Consider the following 17,022-nt stretch of genomic DNA (forward strand, 5'->3'; position numbering starts at 1 on the left):
CTTTATGGGACAGAAACATAGATATAGAGGAGGATGGAGCATGTGAAATGGATAGACAGTATAAGAAACAAAGCTGTGTTGGAAAGAATGGGTGAAGAAAGAATGATGCTGAAACTGATTAGAAAGAGGAATTGGCTGGGTCACTGACTGAAACTATCTACTGAAGGATGCACTGGAAGGAATGGTGAATGGGAGAAGAGTTTGGAGCAGAAGAAGATATCAGATGATCGACAACATTAAGATATATGGATCATATGCGGAGACTAAGAGGAAGGTACAAAATCGGAAAGACTGGAGAATGCTGGGTTTGCAGTGAAAGACCTGTCCTTGGGCAGAAAACTATGAATGAATGAGATGTGAGGCCAGCAGTCAGCTGATAGATTCAGCGGCGGATTTACAATTCTGCCATCTGTAGGTATCCAGGATTACTTTCATTCCCAATAAAAGTTAGAATAAAAATATTCTGTGCTGTATCAGGGATACACCGACACGTAGAACATATCACCCAGTTTCGAGAATGAAACTACAGTTGTCTTTGTGAGTTACTGAATTAAATAAAAGCACTTTCAATCCATTATGCATAATAATCCACAGAAATCTCATGAAACCCACAATTCATTCTTGGAGAACTTGTTTAATGTGTTAATAATTTAAGACTCCTTGCATCAGGCATTGCAACCACTGTTGTAAAATACATAAGTTTGTTTTCAATAAATTGGTCATAATTTCATCTGTGCTTTTCATCATTACTGACTAAACATGTAACATGCTTTCCTGCCATGGCTTCACAGCTGGGACACAGTAAGTAAGTAAGTACATGTATGCTATAATGCTTTTCATGTGACTTAATTCAAATGTCTCATCTTCTTTGTGGCTACAATATTTTGTTAAGGCGCATGTAATATTTACCTTACATAACTAATTGCGACTAAGTCTTAACATTACAACTAGTTCAATGTTACTTAAGCACGAATGATTAGTGTTGTTCTGGGCAGCTAAAAAGCTGTGATCTCCAAGAACAAAGTTGATGAAAAGGGGTATAGTGGATATCATTACACGTAGAAGACTGTGGATACAAGTACACAACTGGCTCTGTATAGATTAATGACGAGTAATCAAATACCTGCCAGGAAATGATTGTAGATCAGTGGAGTTTTGGATGTAATGGAGACCTCCACAGTCCTATTACCAAGATCTGAGGACGGCGAGACTACAATTTTTCTTTTATTCATCCACATTCATGATAAAATGCGTCTTTCAAATACAGTAAAATTACTAATTGGAATCAATAGCTCCACTTCATCTGATGGAAGCGAGTTGTAAATACAGTATTTCTGCCTAAAAATGCATTACCCTAGCCAGAACTGAACTCGCATCAGTTTGGTTCCAGAGAGAAGTACAGTAACTACTAAACCACAGAGACTGATAAGAAAAATAAATTAAAGAATAAAAACATTTATAATATATTTAGCAGTGAAAAAGAGAAGAACTAGAAAGACAGAAAGCTTTGGGAAAGGTTTTGTTTCGACACAACTCACAACAATAGAAATACCTTTGGATGTGTGATTATGATGATGCAGAGCCACATAATATAGCTTACTTGCCAGAACATGTCAAAACTGGCAACCCAAGGCTGCTTAAGGCTATATCTGGCATGTCTTCACAGGGTTGCCATATGTACGACTATAGTCGTACGCATACGATTATTTTGACTAATTGTACGAGGTACGACAGCACTCTATGTCGTACGTAATTTTGTACGACTATTTCACTGAAGGGAAAACATTATTTTGGAACTTTAATGTTGGTTTATAATTAAAATAAAATTGATGGTTAATTCGTCCCTTTTAGACAAGTTTTCTTCATTAAGTATATCTTTGACTAATATGAAAGAAACATGCTTTAAAGGGGGAAAATGTTTTGAAAATCGAAAGTCATAATTTGTTATCTTTAGCTCTAGGTTTCACGTACACAGCGCGGTTATATCAAAGTATTCATTCACTCATAGTGTTCTGCCCAGGGGCAGGTCTTTCACTGCAATCCCAGCATTCTCCAGTCTTTTCTATTTTCTACCTTTCTCTTTGTCTCGTCATATGATTCATAAATCTTCAATCATCTGATATCTTCTGCTGCATCAAAGTAATACAGGTTTAATTTTATTAACTTCCTTGTTCCTTCGACAACGGAAGTCTTTTATCATTGAAATAGTACCGCAGTAGCATTAAGAACGCGCCGACATTATAGAGGTGTCGAGTTTGAGTCGATTATAGATGAATTAATTTGATATAATTTTGAGTGCCGCATTGATTGATGCTAAAATATCTGTCGCCAAAGATCAAATTTCTGCCGACTTTAAATATAATAAAGCTGTTTCTAACCAAGCGGCACTGTGCACGTTTTACGATGATGACAGTATTGATGATGAAGAAATGAGTGGTGATATGTTTCATTGCTGAATGTCATTGTCAACGTGAACAATAATTAATAGTATTCTCAATTAGAACTAAAATTTACTGGTAGATATAACCTATATAAATATAGGTTTATTTTACGATTCTTTATGGACTGCGATACTTATCTGGCGTCAATGACATGAAGGTGATAGGGACAGCGAAATGACTCCAGTGCCGAAAGTTACCCAGCATTTGCTGTTAATGGGTTAAGGGAAAACCCCTAAAACAACCTCAACAACCAGGTAACTTGTCTCAACCAGGATTTGAACCTCGGCCTGCTTGTTTCACAGTCAGACATGCTAACCATTACTATACAGCGGTGGACTAGAATTATATATATTAGGAAGCTGAGAAAAGTACGACAATTTTATGCTTAAGTATGACAATTTTCATATGTTGGTACGACGGTTCCAATCCCTGTATCTGGCAACCCTGTGTCTTCATAAAAGAAATCCCACACTACATCTGAGAACGCAATATTCTATACTTTGATTGAATGAGTTGGTATTGTCTGCGGGTGTGGACAATAATTAAGAAATGAAATAAAATAACCAGCTGTCATGTGCTGAATGTTCAGTATGTACTCAGAGCCTGATTTATGATTTCAAATTAAATGTACATTGCTTTCAGTTTCAAATATACTGTATTTTCTATATTCATTAAATTAATTATTTTATTAGTGAAATCCGGTGAACGGGTTGACCATGTGTAGAAGGTGCTGTCTGTATTTGTTGCATGACCAATCCATCGACCTAGTAGGTACTGATTTAGGAAAATTGATAATGCCACAACTCATGGATGAAGAGGAACAGGGGTCCATTTTCCAACAAGACGAAGCCTCTCCACAATGGCATGCAGAGGTCAGGAGGTACCTAAATCAACACCTACCAGGTCGATGGATTGGTCATGCAATAATACAGGCAGCACCTTCTGCTGTGGAGTATCAACGACAATGTTTAGGTGCATAACTCCACTTCCAGCGACATTGGCCAAATTGAGAAGGCACATTAACACAGCAATCAGGAACATCACACAAGACATGCTTCAGAGGATTTGACAAGAATGGGATCACCGCCTGAACGTCTGTCATATTACACGTGGGGCTCACATCGAGTGGATCTAAGGTCAGTATAAAACTTGAAACTTCTATCTTTCAAATGTTCAATAACACGGAAATTTTACTTGAAGCAAGTAAAGCAATAGGTTTGAAAGTAAATCCCGAAAAAAAAAAAAAATATATGATTATGTCTCATAACCAGAATATTGTACGAAATGGAAATATAAAAATTGGAGATTTATCCTTTGAAGAGGTGGAAAAAATCAAATATCTTGGAGGAACAGTAACAAATATAAATGACACTTGGGAGGAAATTAAACACAGAATAAATATGGGAAATAACTGTTATTATTCGGTTGAGAAGCTTTTGTCATCTAGTCTGCTGTCAAAAAATTTAAAGTTAGAATTTATAAAACAGTTATATTATCGGTTGTTCTGTATGGTTGTGGAACTTGGACTCTCACTTTGAGAGGGGAACAGAAATTAAGGGTGTTTGAGAATAAGGTTCTTAGGAAAATATTTGGGACTAAGAGAGATGAAGTTGCAGGAGAATGGAGAAAGTTACACAATGCAGAACTACACGCATTGTATTTAGAAACATTAAATCAAGATGTTTGAGATGGCCAGGGCATGTAGCACGTATGGGCGAATCCAGAAATGCATATAGTGTTAGTTAGAAGACCGGAAGGAAAAAGACCTTTGGGGAGGCCGAGATGTAGATGGGAGGATAATATTAAAATGGATTTGAGGGAGGTGGGATATGATGATAGAGACTGGATTAATCTTGCACAGGATAGGGACCGATGGCGGGCTTATGTGAGGGCAGCAATGAACCTGCAGGTTCCTTAAAAGCCATTTGTAAATAAGTAAGTTATTGGTGAAAATATAGCCTTCTGAAATCGTCCAATAATTTGTAACTATGGTGTATTTTCACTGCATAAATCTTTCTATAAACTCCTTCGCCTGCTTGCAATACACTTCTTTCTTATCCTCTACTTGATAGCACTTCAGTTAACAGTTCCCTATGATGTTACCGTATATTTGACATTTATTTGTCAGCCAACTTTACAATTCATAGTTATAGTGGACCTTTACAATATTACTAAATATTATTGTATGTTCTGGTTTGTAAACTATATGTGGCTATGATTATGAAAAAGATGAAAAATAATGGGAAAAACCAAAACTACAAGTTTCTTAAATAAGCAACACAGTTAAGGAAATACAGTACTTACCAAATGAAGTCGCGGCAGTGGGAGCAGAAGGTTGGCTGTCGGAGGAATGTGGCCATGAACTTGTGACCATTCACCTGGTGCACACGTCGTCTCATGGCCCCACGCCTCCTGTTGAAGCCCTGCTTCTCCTTGAACTCCCGGGGTTTTGCAGTCTGATGTTCTGCAATAACAATGAGTATGTATGTAAAAATCAATAATAAAATATGACGAAAAAAATGAATTTGCAAAGTTTACAACAGTACTTCTTGTACAGTACTTGTGAGTACAGAACAGTTATTCTCGATCATTTTAACAACTCTGTTTCATAAATACACTAACCAAATAAAAAAAAAATAACCAATCACTTTAAAAAACCCATGTAATATTGAGTTAAAACATAATGTTGAATGTAATAATACACATTTATCACTGAAAAGTGTAATTAATGTTTTTTTGGTTCATTAGTGATTGAATGTGTCTTGTGTCTTCTCGTGCTTTAAGTCAATGTTGTCAATTTAGCATAGCTAATCTAACTACTTTTGACAATTTTATTGTTCAGAAACAAAATTAATAAAACGTTCATATTGTAAATGGTTTAAATATAATTTAGCGACTTTTGAAAGTTCCCTAACAACAGGAATAAAATGTTCTCCTTTATAACATAGTAATGTACTACATTCTGTCTACCCAATCTTTAATAAGTACTGACTTCGCCACTGCACTTTATTTGAGAATGTCTCAACTGCTAACACTCAGCTGAAACACCGATTTTGTGAAATTTACAGATTTTAGTACCTTGTGATTTCCATTTCAGCTCGATCCGGATGTGCAGCTTGCCATGCGGTTCAAGATCCACCTGAAAACAAAGAAAATAAAATATCACAAATCAATTCAAGTAGTGGCAGGAAAGTATAAGATTTACTCATACATTTGAACTCCTGGAAGATCATTGAACGTACTGAAATTGAGGAAGTTTCTATTAATTATTGTATATTCCTATAGAGAATGATTCACGAGCTTTCACCAGAACTATAGAAAGTAATTTCTCGTCATTCTGAGTAAAAGTGGGTCCGAATTGCTGTCTTTTAGCAATCTGAAAAGTAGGCCTACTAGTAATTGTGTTGAATAAAAATAAACAAAAAATACAAAACACCAAAATAAATGTTTACTAGAACAAGCTTTCTTTTTGGTACTGCTCAATATTTCTGAGTATTTTAGGCCTAAAAAAATTATTATTGTTATTTTATTATTTTCTTTCACATAGCAACCAAATTACTTTATGTGTGATCAAACTGACATTTACACGATCTTTTAACGAAAATTACCTCGTCTATCAAAATTACTTTCAGCAGAATCGTTTTTGCTTATAGCAGAAAGGTTTTTTGCTGAAAAGCGAAACAATTTTGTTTTTCTAGAAAGCACTTTGCTTAACAACGTTTTTGTTTCGCACTTTTTAACATTTTTGCTAGAAACTAAAACATTTGCATTTTCTGAAAACATATGAGCCATGAGAGACAAGAAGCAGAACAAAAATTAATCTTGCAATGACAGTGGAGGATGATGTGGTTGTAGTGTTAAGGCACTGGATGGAAACTTATGTTGTTGTTGTTTTCTAAGGCCAGGCGTTTGACAATAAAGTCATTTGACCTCTTGAACTCCAATATTTTTCAAAGATATTATCATCATGGCCAGCCACTGAAGCATAGATTTTGAGGTGTTCCGAATCCATTTCTTGGTTTGAGTTGCACAATGGGCAGTTAGGGGACTGATATATTCCAATTCTATGCAGGTGTTTGGCCAAACAATCATGGCCTGTTGCCAATCTAAATGCAGCAACAGACAATTTTCGTGGTAAATCGGGAATTAACTGTGGAAACTTCTTATGCAGAAGACTAAAACAAACATTTAAGGAAACACTTTTAAGAACTTTATTAATGAACTACACAGAGATAACAAATTCCGTAATATTACAACAATGGCCATAAATACAGTTGATTATGTGTTAAATATGAATAGTGACAACATGACTCTAGGTTTATAAATCGAATGTCTCTGTTCCACAAGGGCAATTTATTATTTTTTCAGTATCTATTTCCAAATTCACAAAAATTCGCTCGCAACTTACTCACGACATTGCTATATCGGATGTAATAATCTCACAACACTGGAAACTGTGTTAGCAGGGACACCTGCATGTTGATTTTTATTTTAGTACGTTATTTTACGATGCTTTATCAACAGCTTAGGTTATTTAGCGTCTGAATGAGATGAAGGTGATAATGCCGGTGAAATGAGTCCGGGGTCCAACACCGAAAGTTACCCAGCATTTGCTCATATTGGGTTGAGGGAAAACCCCGGAAAAACCTCAACCAGGTAACTTGCCCCGACCAGAAATCGAATCCGGGCCACCTGGTTTCGCAGCTAGACGTGCTAACTGTTACTCCACAGGTGTGGACCTGCATATTGAAAGCACATACACGCAACCAAATATTTTGCCTTGAAACAGTGGTCAGTGCTATGAGCAGTACCTACTAGCTCTGCTCAAATTTGCTGCATTATGCTGAACAGTATTTTTGCTTTTTGCTCAATCATGTTCGAACTTGCTTAACTGTGCTGTAAAGAAGCGTTTTTGCTTTTGTTCAATCATGCTCAGGCATGCTTAAACATGTTGTGTAGCATTTTTATAATCATGCTAGAGTAGTCTGCAGCATTCCTACATTATCAATGAAAAACAAAAACCGTTTAAGCATATTTAAGTAAAAACACTTCTGCTTAAAGACGTTTTGGAGGTAAGTATGTGCACAACCTAAGTGAAGGGTACACGGGAAAAACTAACAATGTCACATTTCCATTAAGGGTGAGGTAATGATCTATTTCAGTATATTACTGCAAAATTTATTGGTGTTTCTACTTGAAATGGAGAAATGATGAGTGTCAGTGGTTTTAATTCACCTTTCCCAATTTTGGTAAAAATAACACTAAAGCTTGTAGTAATACATTGAATTAGATAATGACATCACCCTTAACAGCTTTGTGACCTTGTTCGTTTTTCCTGTGTACCCTTCAAGTGTGAACCAAACTTCGTGAATAACTCTATACAACATTTCTTCTAAATTGGTGTTATTAAGAAAGAATGATCAGATTGATAGGTGAGCAAAGGTAAAATAAGAATAACTGGGAAACCACACTACTCAGGGAAACCCTGCCTCATTGCTGCATTCTCGAAAAATCTAATAATTTTCCAAGGATCAAACACTTACATTCATTGAGAAGTCATCAACAAATTAACTGAAAGCTAGATGGGTTGCAAAACTGCGAATATGATGCATTACATGTGATGTTGCAAACAAAATACAGTGACATCCAACGAGTGATGAGTTCCCAGCAGTCAACAACGTAGTTCAGTGGAGAGAGAGTGTATTGCTTGTGTGTCGTGTTCATTATGATATTACAGTAGACTCTTGCTAATCCGGCCATTCCTTGCACAGAGGGATGCCAGATTAATGAGCGCACATAAAAATGTTGTTTAATTCTTCATGAAATTTAATGTTATAAGCTGCACCAACTATTGCACACGTGCACTTCTAAATCTAACCTAGAATGTTCCACATGTGGCCGGGGCGACATGTCTCACAATTCATGTTACAAGAATGAATAATCCCACCTCTTCTATGCCACTAATTAACATCAGTAACTGCAGTAATAACTAGTACAATCTCAGGTTAGTAACATTCCTCATAATTTTATTTGCTTAGAAGTTAAAGGGCTTTCCATCAAATTCCTGAGTTGTCTGAAGAAATATAGTGTACGAGGCCTGTCTAAAAAGTATCCGACCTTAATTTTTCCCGCGTAAAGTTGTGATTCTAAGGCGGCGCCACTGTGCATGGTGGAAGGAGGAACTGTAATGCGCATGCTTGAATTTTTTCACCGCATTCGCTTGTGCCAGTCACTGGCTGGTGGTCGCCAAGTAAGGTGCTGTTCTAGGTGTTTGTCGGATTTAGTTTTCTCGCAAGATGACTGAACGAATTGAGCAAAGATACTGCATCAAATTTTGTCAAAAGCTTGATGATTCTCAAAGTCAAACAATTCGTAAGATTCAGCAGGTGTTTGGGGAAGATGCGATGGGTGTAACACAAATTAAGGAGTGGTTCAACCGATTCAAAGGTGGCCGCACATCAGCGGAGAGTGAGCAGCGTTGTGGCAGGCCCCAAACTGCTCGGAGTGCAGCTGTTGTTGAGAGGGTGCGAAATTTGGTGATGGCAGATCGTCGTTTGACCGTGCGGGAGATTGCCGAAGAGGTTGGAGTGAGTAAAGATTCTGCACATGCAATTTTGCGTGATGATTTGAACATGAACCGAGTGGCTGCGAAATTCTTGCCCAAGTTGTTGTCCCCGGAACAAAAGGACCTCCGTCGTGACGTTGCACAGGACCTTCTGGACACCGCCAACACTGATCCTGGGTTTCTGAACACCGTGATAACTGGAGATGAGTCATGGGTGTACGGGTATGACCCAGGAACAAAAAGACAGTCGTCGCAATGGAAGCATCCCGAGTCTCCAAGGCCGAAGAAAGCGCGGCAGGTGCGAAGCAAAATCAAGGTGATGCTGACTGTTTTCTTTGATGTCCATGGAATTGTGTATCACGAATACGCACCGGAAGGACAAATGGTGACAAAGGAGTACTATCACGATGTTCTCCGGCGACTCCGTGATGCAGTTCGGCGCAAAAGACCAGACATGTGGATGGCGAACAACTGGCACTTGCATCACGACAACGCCCCCGCACATTCATCCCAATTGATACACACTTTCTTGGCCAAACATGGAATTACAACCGTTCACCAACCTCCCTACTCTCCAGACCTGGCTCCTTGCGACTTCTGGTTGTTTCCAAAATTGAAGACACCACTGAAAGGATCCCATTTTGAGAGTAGAGAAGAGATAATGCGGAATGCGACGACGGAGCTGAACACCATTCCAAAAGAAGACTTCCAGAGGTGTTTCCGGCAGTGGAAGGATCGGTGGGCTAAGTGTGTGCAAGCACAAGGGGCCTACTTTGAAGGGGATTAGGGTCCCAACCCCGTCAGGTATTTGAAATATTTTTTCTGGCTAAAGGTCGGATACTTTTTAGACAGACCTCGTATATGTAATACAGTATAACTAGGGATGTGATTTTATGTCGATTATTTTACCCTGATTTCGGTGAATATTTCGTAAAAAAATAAAAATAAAATAAAAAACAATTTCTTAAATATTTTGCACCCTAAAGAAACTTAAAAAATAATATATATTTTTTAAATTATTATTACGACAATCCCTTTGAAGCTAACAGAAAATTGTTCGAATTATTTATTAAATTTATAATTCAATTTCATTCGATTGTGAGGGAGTTATGGCAATACTCGATAATCGATTGGTAACAGTAGTACCTGAACCATTAACTTTATCATTATTCATTTGGAACCTTATGCACTATGCGACTGGACTGACGCAATTATATCTCCTTACCTTATGACCTACCTTCGTGAACGTCAACAGTGCGTGTCTATTAATAATAAATCGTTATTCCACTTGGCGTACCATGAAGACTGGCATACTGCAGGGCTCTGTTCTAGGACCTTCATTACTTTCTATTTATAATGATATTTCTTCTCATCTAACATACTGCCAACACCATATTTATGCTGACGACACACAAATCTATCTGCATACTCGACCTAACTACGTAGACGCTATAACTAAAGTTTATAATGACTTGAATTCAATATTCTTATGGTCGAAAATGTACGGACTTAATTTAAATGCAAGTTGCAGGCTATCTTAATAGAACCTCAAAGATCGAAGTGTGACACACAAAATTTGCCACCGATAATTGTAAGCAATATTACTATTCCATACAGCTCGACTGTGAAGAACCTTGGCATTTATATGGCTTGTCATCTGGAATGGAATGAATAAGTGAATCACACTTCTAAAAAAATATTTTCGATTATTCACTCATTGAAGCGACTGAAGCACTTTCTTCCTGATAAACTAAAATTAATCCTTGTACAAACACTCGTGATGTCACACTTCGACTATTGTGATATTATATTAAGTAACCTAAATGCAAATTTGAACAGCAGGCTACATGTGCATAATGCGTGCATCCGTTTTTATATTTTTTATGGTTTATTTAATGGCGCTCGCAACTGCAGAGGTTATATCAGTGTCGCCGGTGTGCTGGAATTTTGTCTCACAGGAGTTCTTTCACATGCCAGTAAATCTATTGACATGAGCCTGTCGCATTTAACCACACTCTGCCATCGACCTCAGCCAGGATCGAACCCCCAACCTCCAGCACAGAAGGCCATGCTATACCGACTACACTACCAAGACTGACCTTGCATACATTACATTTGCAATATTTGTAACTATGATCATGTTTCCCTGTCTTTCCAAACTCTGTCTTGGCTAAGGCTAAGCGACCAATGAGCTCTGCATTCTCTTATTCTCATTCTTTCAAATTCTACACAGTGCTACCCCAATCTATTTGGCTTCTCATTTTCAAAATTTATCCAATATCCTCAGCTAAGTACCAGGACTCATCATAACAATTTACTCATTATACTTCACCACAAGACATCTTTATTTTCTTCATCCTTTAGTTTCAGTTGCTAGAAACTGGAACTCGCTTCCAAGTGATGTAAGGAGTTGTTGGACAATAATTTCATTTAGGTCAAAATTATGTAAATTCTTGCTTAACAGATTAATTACTGATTAATATTTGTTACTTATAATGAAACTAACATGTGTCCATTATTATAACCATTAATTTCTATAAATAGAATACAAAACCTTTTATGGTTTATTTAATGCCGCTCACAACTGCAGAGGTTATATCAGCGTTGCCAGTGTGCCAGAATTTTGTCCTGCAGGAGTTCTTTTACATGCCAGTAAATCTACTGACATGAGCCTGTCACATTAAAATGCCATCGACCTCAGCCAGGGTCGAACCTGCAACTTCGAGCACATAAGGCCAGCGCTATACAGACTACGCTACCAAGACCAACCATGCATCTGTTACATTTGCAATATTTATAAGTATAATCATGTTTTCCAGTCTTTTAAAACTCTGTCTTGGCTAAGGCTAAGCGATCGACGAGCTCTGAATTCTCTTGTTCTCATTCTTTCAAATTCTGCACACTGCTACTATTTGGCTTTTCATTTCCAAAATTCATCCGATAACACGAGCTAAATACCAGGTCTCATCATAACAATTTACTCATTATACCTTACTACAAGACATCTTTATATTGTTCATCGTATACAGTTTCAGTTGCTAGAAATTGGAACTCGCTTCAGAGTGATGTAAAGAGTTGTTTGACAATAACTTCATTTAGGTCAAAATTACATAAATTCTTGCTTAAGAAATTAATTACTGATTAAAATTTGTTACTTATAATGAAACTAACATCTGTCCATTCGTATTATAACCATTAATTTCTCTAAATAGAATACAAAACCTCTAATGGCAAAATCTCATTACATTAATATTCTCATTATATCAGTATATTTTAGATTTATATTTTGCCCCCTATAACATAGTTTTAGTAAACTTCAATTATATTAATTCTCATCATTTTAACCACTAGCTATCTCAGTTTAATTATAATTCTTTACATATTGCATGTAGACTGAATTCAATTACATTAGCTCATAAATTAGTTATTACTTTTTCTTATAGATTTTATCTCAATTTAAATAAACATGTACTAGTGGTTAAAACTTAACTGAAGAATATTACTGGGGAATCTTTTAAGTGCATTGTAAATATTCATAATTTAAATATGTATGTCACTATTGTATTGATTAAGGCTGGTTGAATGGGAGACAAGGCCTTATGGCCTTAACTCTGCCAGTGAAAATAAAACATTCTATTCTATTCTATATGTCTTATGAGTAGCGACTGGAATCTTAGTCACTTTTCTTTGAAGTTAAGCGAGCACGGAGTTTGTGCAACAGGCCAAATGGTTTAACTAACTAATGGCACATAGTGATGTACGATGTAAGACTACTCTTGCATGGGACTGTTTTTTGTATTACTTACAAATGGCTTTTAAGGAACCCAGAAGTTCATTGCCAGTCCCACATAAGCCCGCCATCGGACTCTATCCTGAGGTTCAGATCTGACTTCGGACAGTTGACTAAACAACAACATTACTGGTTTTGTTTTAGATATATCATCTGTTACGACATCCATATATTATACAGTCTTAAACTGATATTTCCATTTGGAATGTGCAAATTAACTGAGACAGAAGTTAAATCAACAGTTTATTATTTTCCTCACAGTAAGTAAATTTGCATTTAATCTGGCCTATGGTATATTTTATCCATTATGTATTCTTTACTGTAGGAAGACTCAACATGCCATGTTTGCAGTTTTTCTTGGGAAAGATAAATGTGGTAGCTTCTTGTTACTTTCTGCACACAATTTTTTCTCTCCCAACTTAAAAGATCCCAGGGGGTCCCAGTGTGATTGTGAAGAGAGTTGCTCTTTGGTCAGGGATTTTCATCAAATCAGAGAAGGGAAAAATCCCAATTAGCCTTTGCCTTAATCGATGTTTATATTTTAAAAAGGAAGGAGTTGAAGAGTACGAGACACATAATTGGATTACTGCAAAAAATTCGCGACAGATACCTAGAGAAAAATAAAGTGTATGTACTATTTGTGCACCTGGAAAAGGCTGGACAGAATGGATTGGAATAAACTTATGGGGATTCTGAAGACAATTTGTGCGAATTGTAGAGAGAGGAGGCTATTAACGTAATCTTATATGAAACAAGTCAAAGAGTAGGAGAAGAAATATCAGAGGGAAGTGGAATAGGGAGAGGAGTACAACAAGGATGCCCTTTACAACTTATCATGTTCAACATCTAGCCTACTTGAAGGATTTAGTGAAGAAAAAAAAAACTGTTTTCAGAACATGGGGGGGGGGGGGTGATAGAAGGAGAATGAAGAATAGATTGTATAAGATTTTCTGCTGATTAGCAGAAGAGGAGGTGATACTAAGTGATATGCTACTGGAATTAAATGATGGCTGTGGGATAAAGATAAATGCAAATAAGACGAAGACCATGGTTATCGGAAGAAAAAATAAAGAAGGTAAATGTGTAAATTCGAAATGAGGCAGAACAAGTGAACAGCTTCAAATACTTGGGGTGTACTATCAGTAGTAACATGAGCTGCTGCCAGAAGTCAAAAGGAGAATAGCAATGACAGTTTTAATGGAAAAAGGAGCATCTTCTGCAGACCTCTGGAAAAAAGAACTAAAGAAGAGATTAATGAAGTGCTTTGCATGGAGTGAGACATTTTATAGGACAGCAACATGGACATTATGACAAAGTGAAGAGAAACAAGTAGAACATTTGAAATGTCGATATAGTGAAAAATGAAGAATGTGAAATGGACAGACAAAATAAGAAAGAGTCGCGGCGAAGAAATAATAATGCTGAAACTAATCAGGAAGAGAAAAATAAATTGACTGGGTTACTGGCTAATAAGGAACTGCCTACTGAAGAATTCACTGAAAGGAATGAGAATGGGAGAAAAGTTCGGGACAGAAGAAGATATCAGATAATAGATGTAATTAAGACATATGGATCGTATGTGGAGACTAACAAGCAAACGTTCTGATTGGGGGGGAGGGGGGGGGCAGATAAAAAAGTTAAATTTTTTTCTTTCACCACGTTAATAATGTCAAAAGAAGTGCTTATACAAATTTTGGCCATTCGACCGCAAATACGAGGCCGACCAGAAAGTGATTCTCCCTGGGGCCGTTTATAGAAAAAAGCACAATTGCATGGAAATATTTATTGAAACAGATATAGCAATTGTTGCACTATTTGCCAACATATCCCCCACTGGAATTGAGACATTTGTCATACCATGGGATCAATTTTTGTGTCGTAGAAGTCATCCGCCTCAGATTGGAGCCAGCGTTTGACTGCGTCTGCACCTCTCTCTTTCAATTCCAGGATATGAGAAATGTCTCAATTCCGATGGAAAATATGTTGAAAAATAGCTCAACAACTGCTGTGTCTGTTACAATAAATTTGTCCAATGAAATTGTGTTTTTTTCTGTTTACCACCCCTGGCGAACTTATTTTTTACGGACCTCGTAATCGCGGTCGAGTAGCCAAAATTTGTATAAGCACTTCTTTTGACATTATTAACATGGTGGAAGAAAAAAAATTAACTTTCTATCTGCCCCCATCAGAACGTTTGCTTGTAAGAGAAAGACAGAGAGGGGGAATGATTGGAGAATGCTGGGTTTGCAGTGAAAGACTTGTCCTTGTGCAGAAAATAATGAATGAATGTATTCTTTCACATATTATTTTCTTGTTTAATTTATAAGATTCTGACACAATTTTCCATTTAACCACTCTTCCACATTATCATATTATCTGTGAATTGTTACACAGACATTCCATCTCTTTTAAGTTTGTCTTGATTGTTTTCCCACAGATTATTAATGGGACTCAAATCTGGCAAGTTCTCTAGTGACTTAATTTTCATTTATCTCCATATGGACATTTTGTTTCTGATATTGGTAGTATCTTTCCTGACAAAATTTGAACATATTTGTCACTGTTTACCATTTCTTAAACAGGAAACAACACATCGTTGTGCCTCGAAAATCCGCTGTGTGCATTTACACAGATTTTTCAGGAGAAAGAATCTAATTCCCTTGATCTTCAAAGCTACTTTCAATATAATTTCATCATTTTTCGTGTGATGATTGAAATTACACCGAAAGTAGCTTTGAAAATCATGGGAATTAAAAGTGATAATGTTTTTTTCCTTTTTCCTCAAAAATCTATTTAAATGTATATGGCAGATTCTGGAGATTCAGCGATGAATATATAATGTCTCTGGCAGTAAAACAACACGAAAATAATCCTCTAGGTCGTTTGTTTTGTGAATTGTTAGATATGTTTCAGTCCCATAGGCTTACTAAGACTTCACGCGTTCCAATTAATTTGTATGTCACTGTTAGAAGTTATGGAGTTCTATCATTCTCCATCTTCTCGAAATGAATGTCTGTCAATTTTGAACCAATTCTTAAAATGAATGCACCCTTAACTCTTCTAAAATATTTAAATTAGCCTATGTCTCAGAAATGAATAACTTGCTTGTTCTCATACGTCAGTCTTTCAACAATAGATTTCTAGTAAGTCAAGCCTTATTTTCATAGGTTTCTTTCTGAAGTTTTGTATGGTACATCTTGAATTCTTTTACATACCAAAATACATTCAAATTTGAAATTTATGACTTCATTGATCTTCACTGCAAATTTCGAAAATAAATCTCATAAATGAAAATAAAAATCGACTGTAGACCTATTTATGAACAATGATATCCCTTAATTATAATCATTTGTGCTAAACTGAATACTGGTATATGAGCACATGATTACAAGAATAAATTAAACTGAATACTTATAGGTATATTACTAAGATTGAAGTTCAACAAGTATATGAGCAGCACAGAAAACTTACCTTGTGGGAGAGAGGGAAAAGGAGCACACAAGGGTTTATAGCTTGCATTTTTTTTAGATTTAAATCTAAATTTATCTATGCTGCTTACATTTCTCAAAGTGACAACATTAAAAAACAAAAATATTTGTTTCTAAGTTAATGACACCCAGAACTAACTTATTTCCTAGTTCATTGATTTCTTAAATTACGACTTCCACTGTTTAGAGTGATATTTAATGAAAAATTGACCCAATATGAAGCAAGTCGGCTCTAAATGTAGGCTACTCAGTCTTCTTGACAAGTATTCTGTGTAAATCAAGATTTATGCAAGAACATCAACAACAGACTGCGTTTAAAATTGCTGTGTTAAGACCCAGCCTCAGCTGATGTTTACTGGATGGGAGATGCTGAAGAAAATCACTAACTCGTAAATTGATCTCCACAGTTTCGGTCTACTGAATAAGATATGTAAACATGAAAATGAATTAGCCTACCTGAGTAAATTCAGTATTACATACTAATTTCGCAAAACGACAGTAGGCCCTACTATTAAATTAAGTTAAATACGAATTTCAAAGAATCTTGGGCCGTATTCATACACATTCTTAGCGCAGGCTTCCAGTAGATGATCAGCAAACTAACGTTTTTCGTATTCATAAACCAGTGTTAGCGATATCATATGATATGAATCCTGTACAAGTAACCAGTCGATAGCCGGGGCTAGTTTAGCACGCTCGTAGCGCGGGCTAGTGAAATGTCTATGACTAAAGTTCATA

At 36.5% G+C, this 17,022-nt stretch overlaps 1 protein-coding gene across 1 annotated transcript in view; it reads right to left on the bottom strand.

Moving 5' to 3' along the window:
- Pkc98E (Protein kinase C) overlaps positions 1-17,022 on the bottom strand; it is a 67,497-nt gene that overhangs the window by 48,662 nt on the left and 1,813 nt on the right. The window contains exons 2-3 of the mRNA XM_069819365.1: positions 5,520-5,580; positions 4,746-4,905 (exon numbers count right to left, since the gene is read on the bottom strand). Coding sequence (XP_069675466.1) covers positions 4,746-4,905; positions 5,520-5,580 — 221 coding nt within the window. The remainder of the gene's footprint in view (positions 1-4,745; positions 4,906-5,519; positions 5,581-17,022) is intronic.

This window comes from Periplaneta americana, chromosome 2, assembly GCF_040183065.1.
Source record: "Periplaneta americana isolate PAMFEO1 chromosome 2, P.americana_PAMFEO1_priV1, whole genome shotgun sequence".
Classification (NCBI taxonomy): Eukaryota; Metazoa; Arthropoda; class Insecta; order Blattodea; family Blattidae; genus Periplaneta; species Periplaneta americana.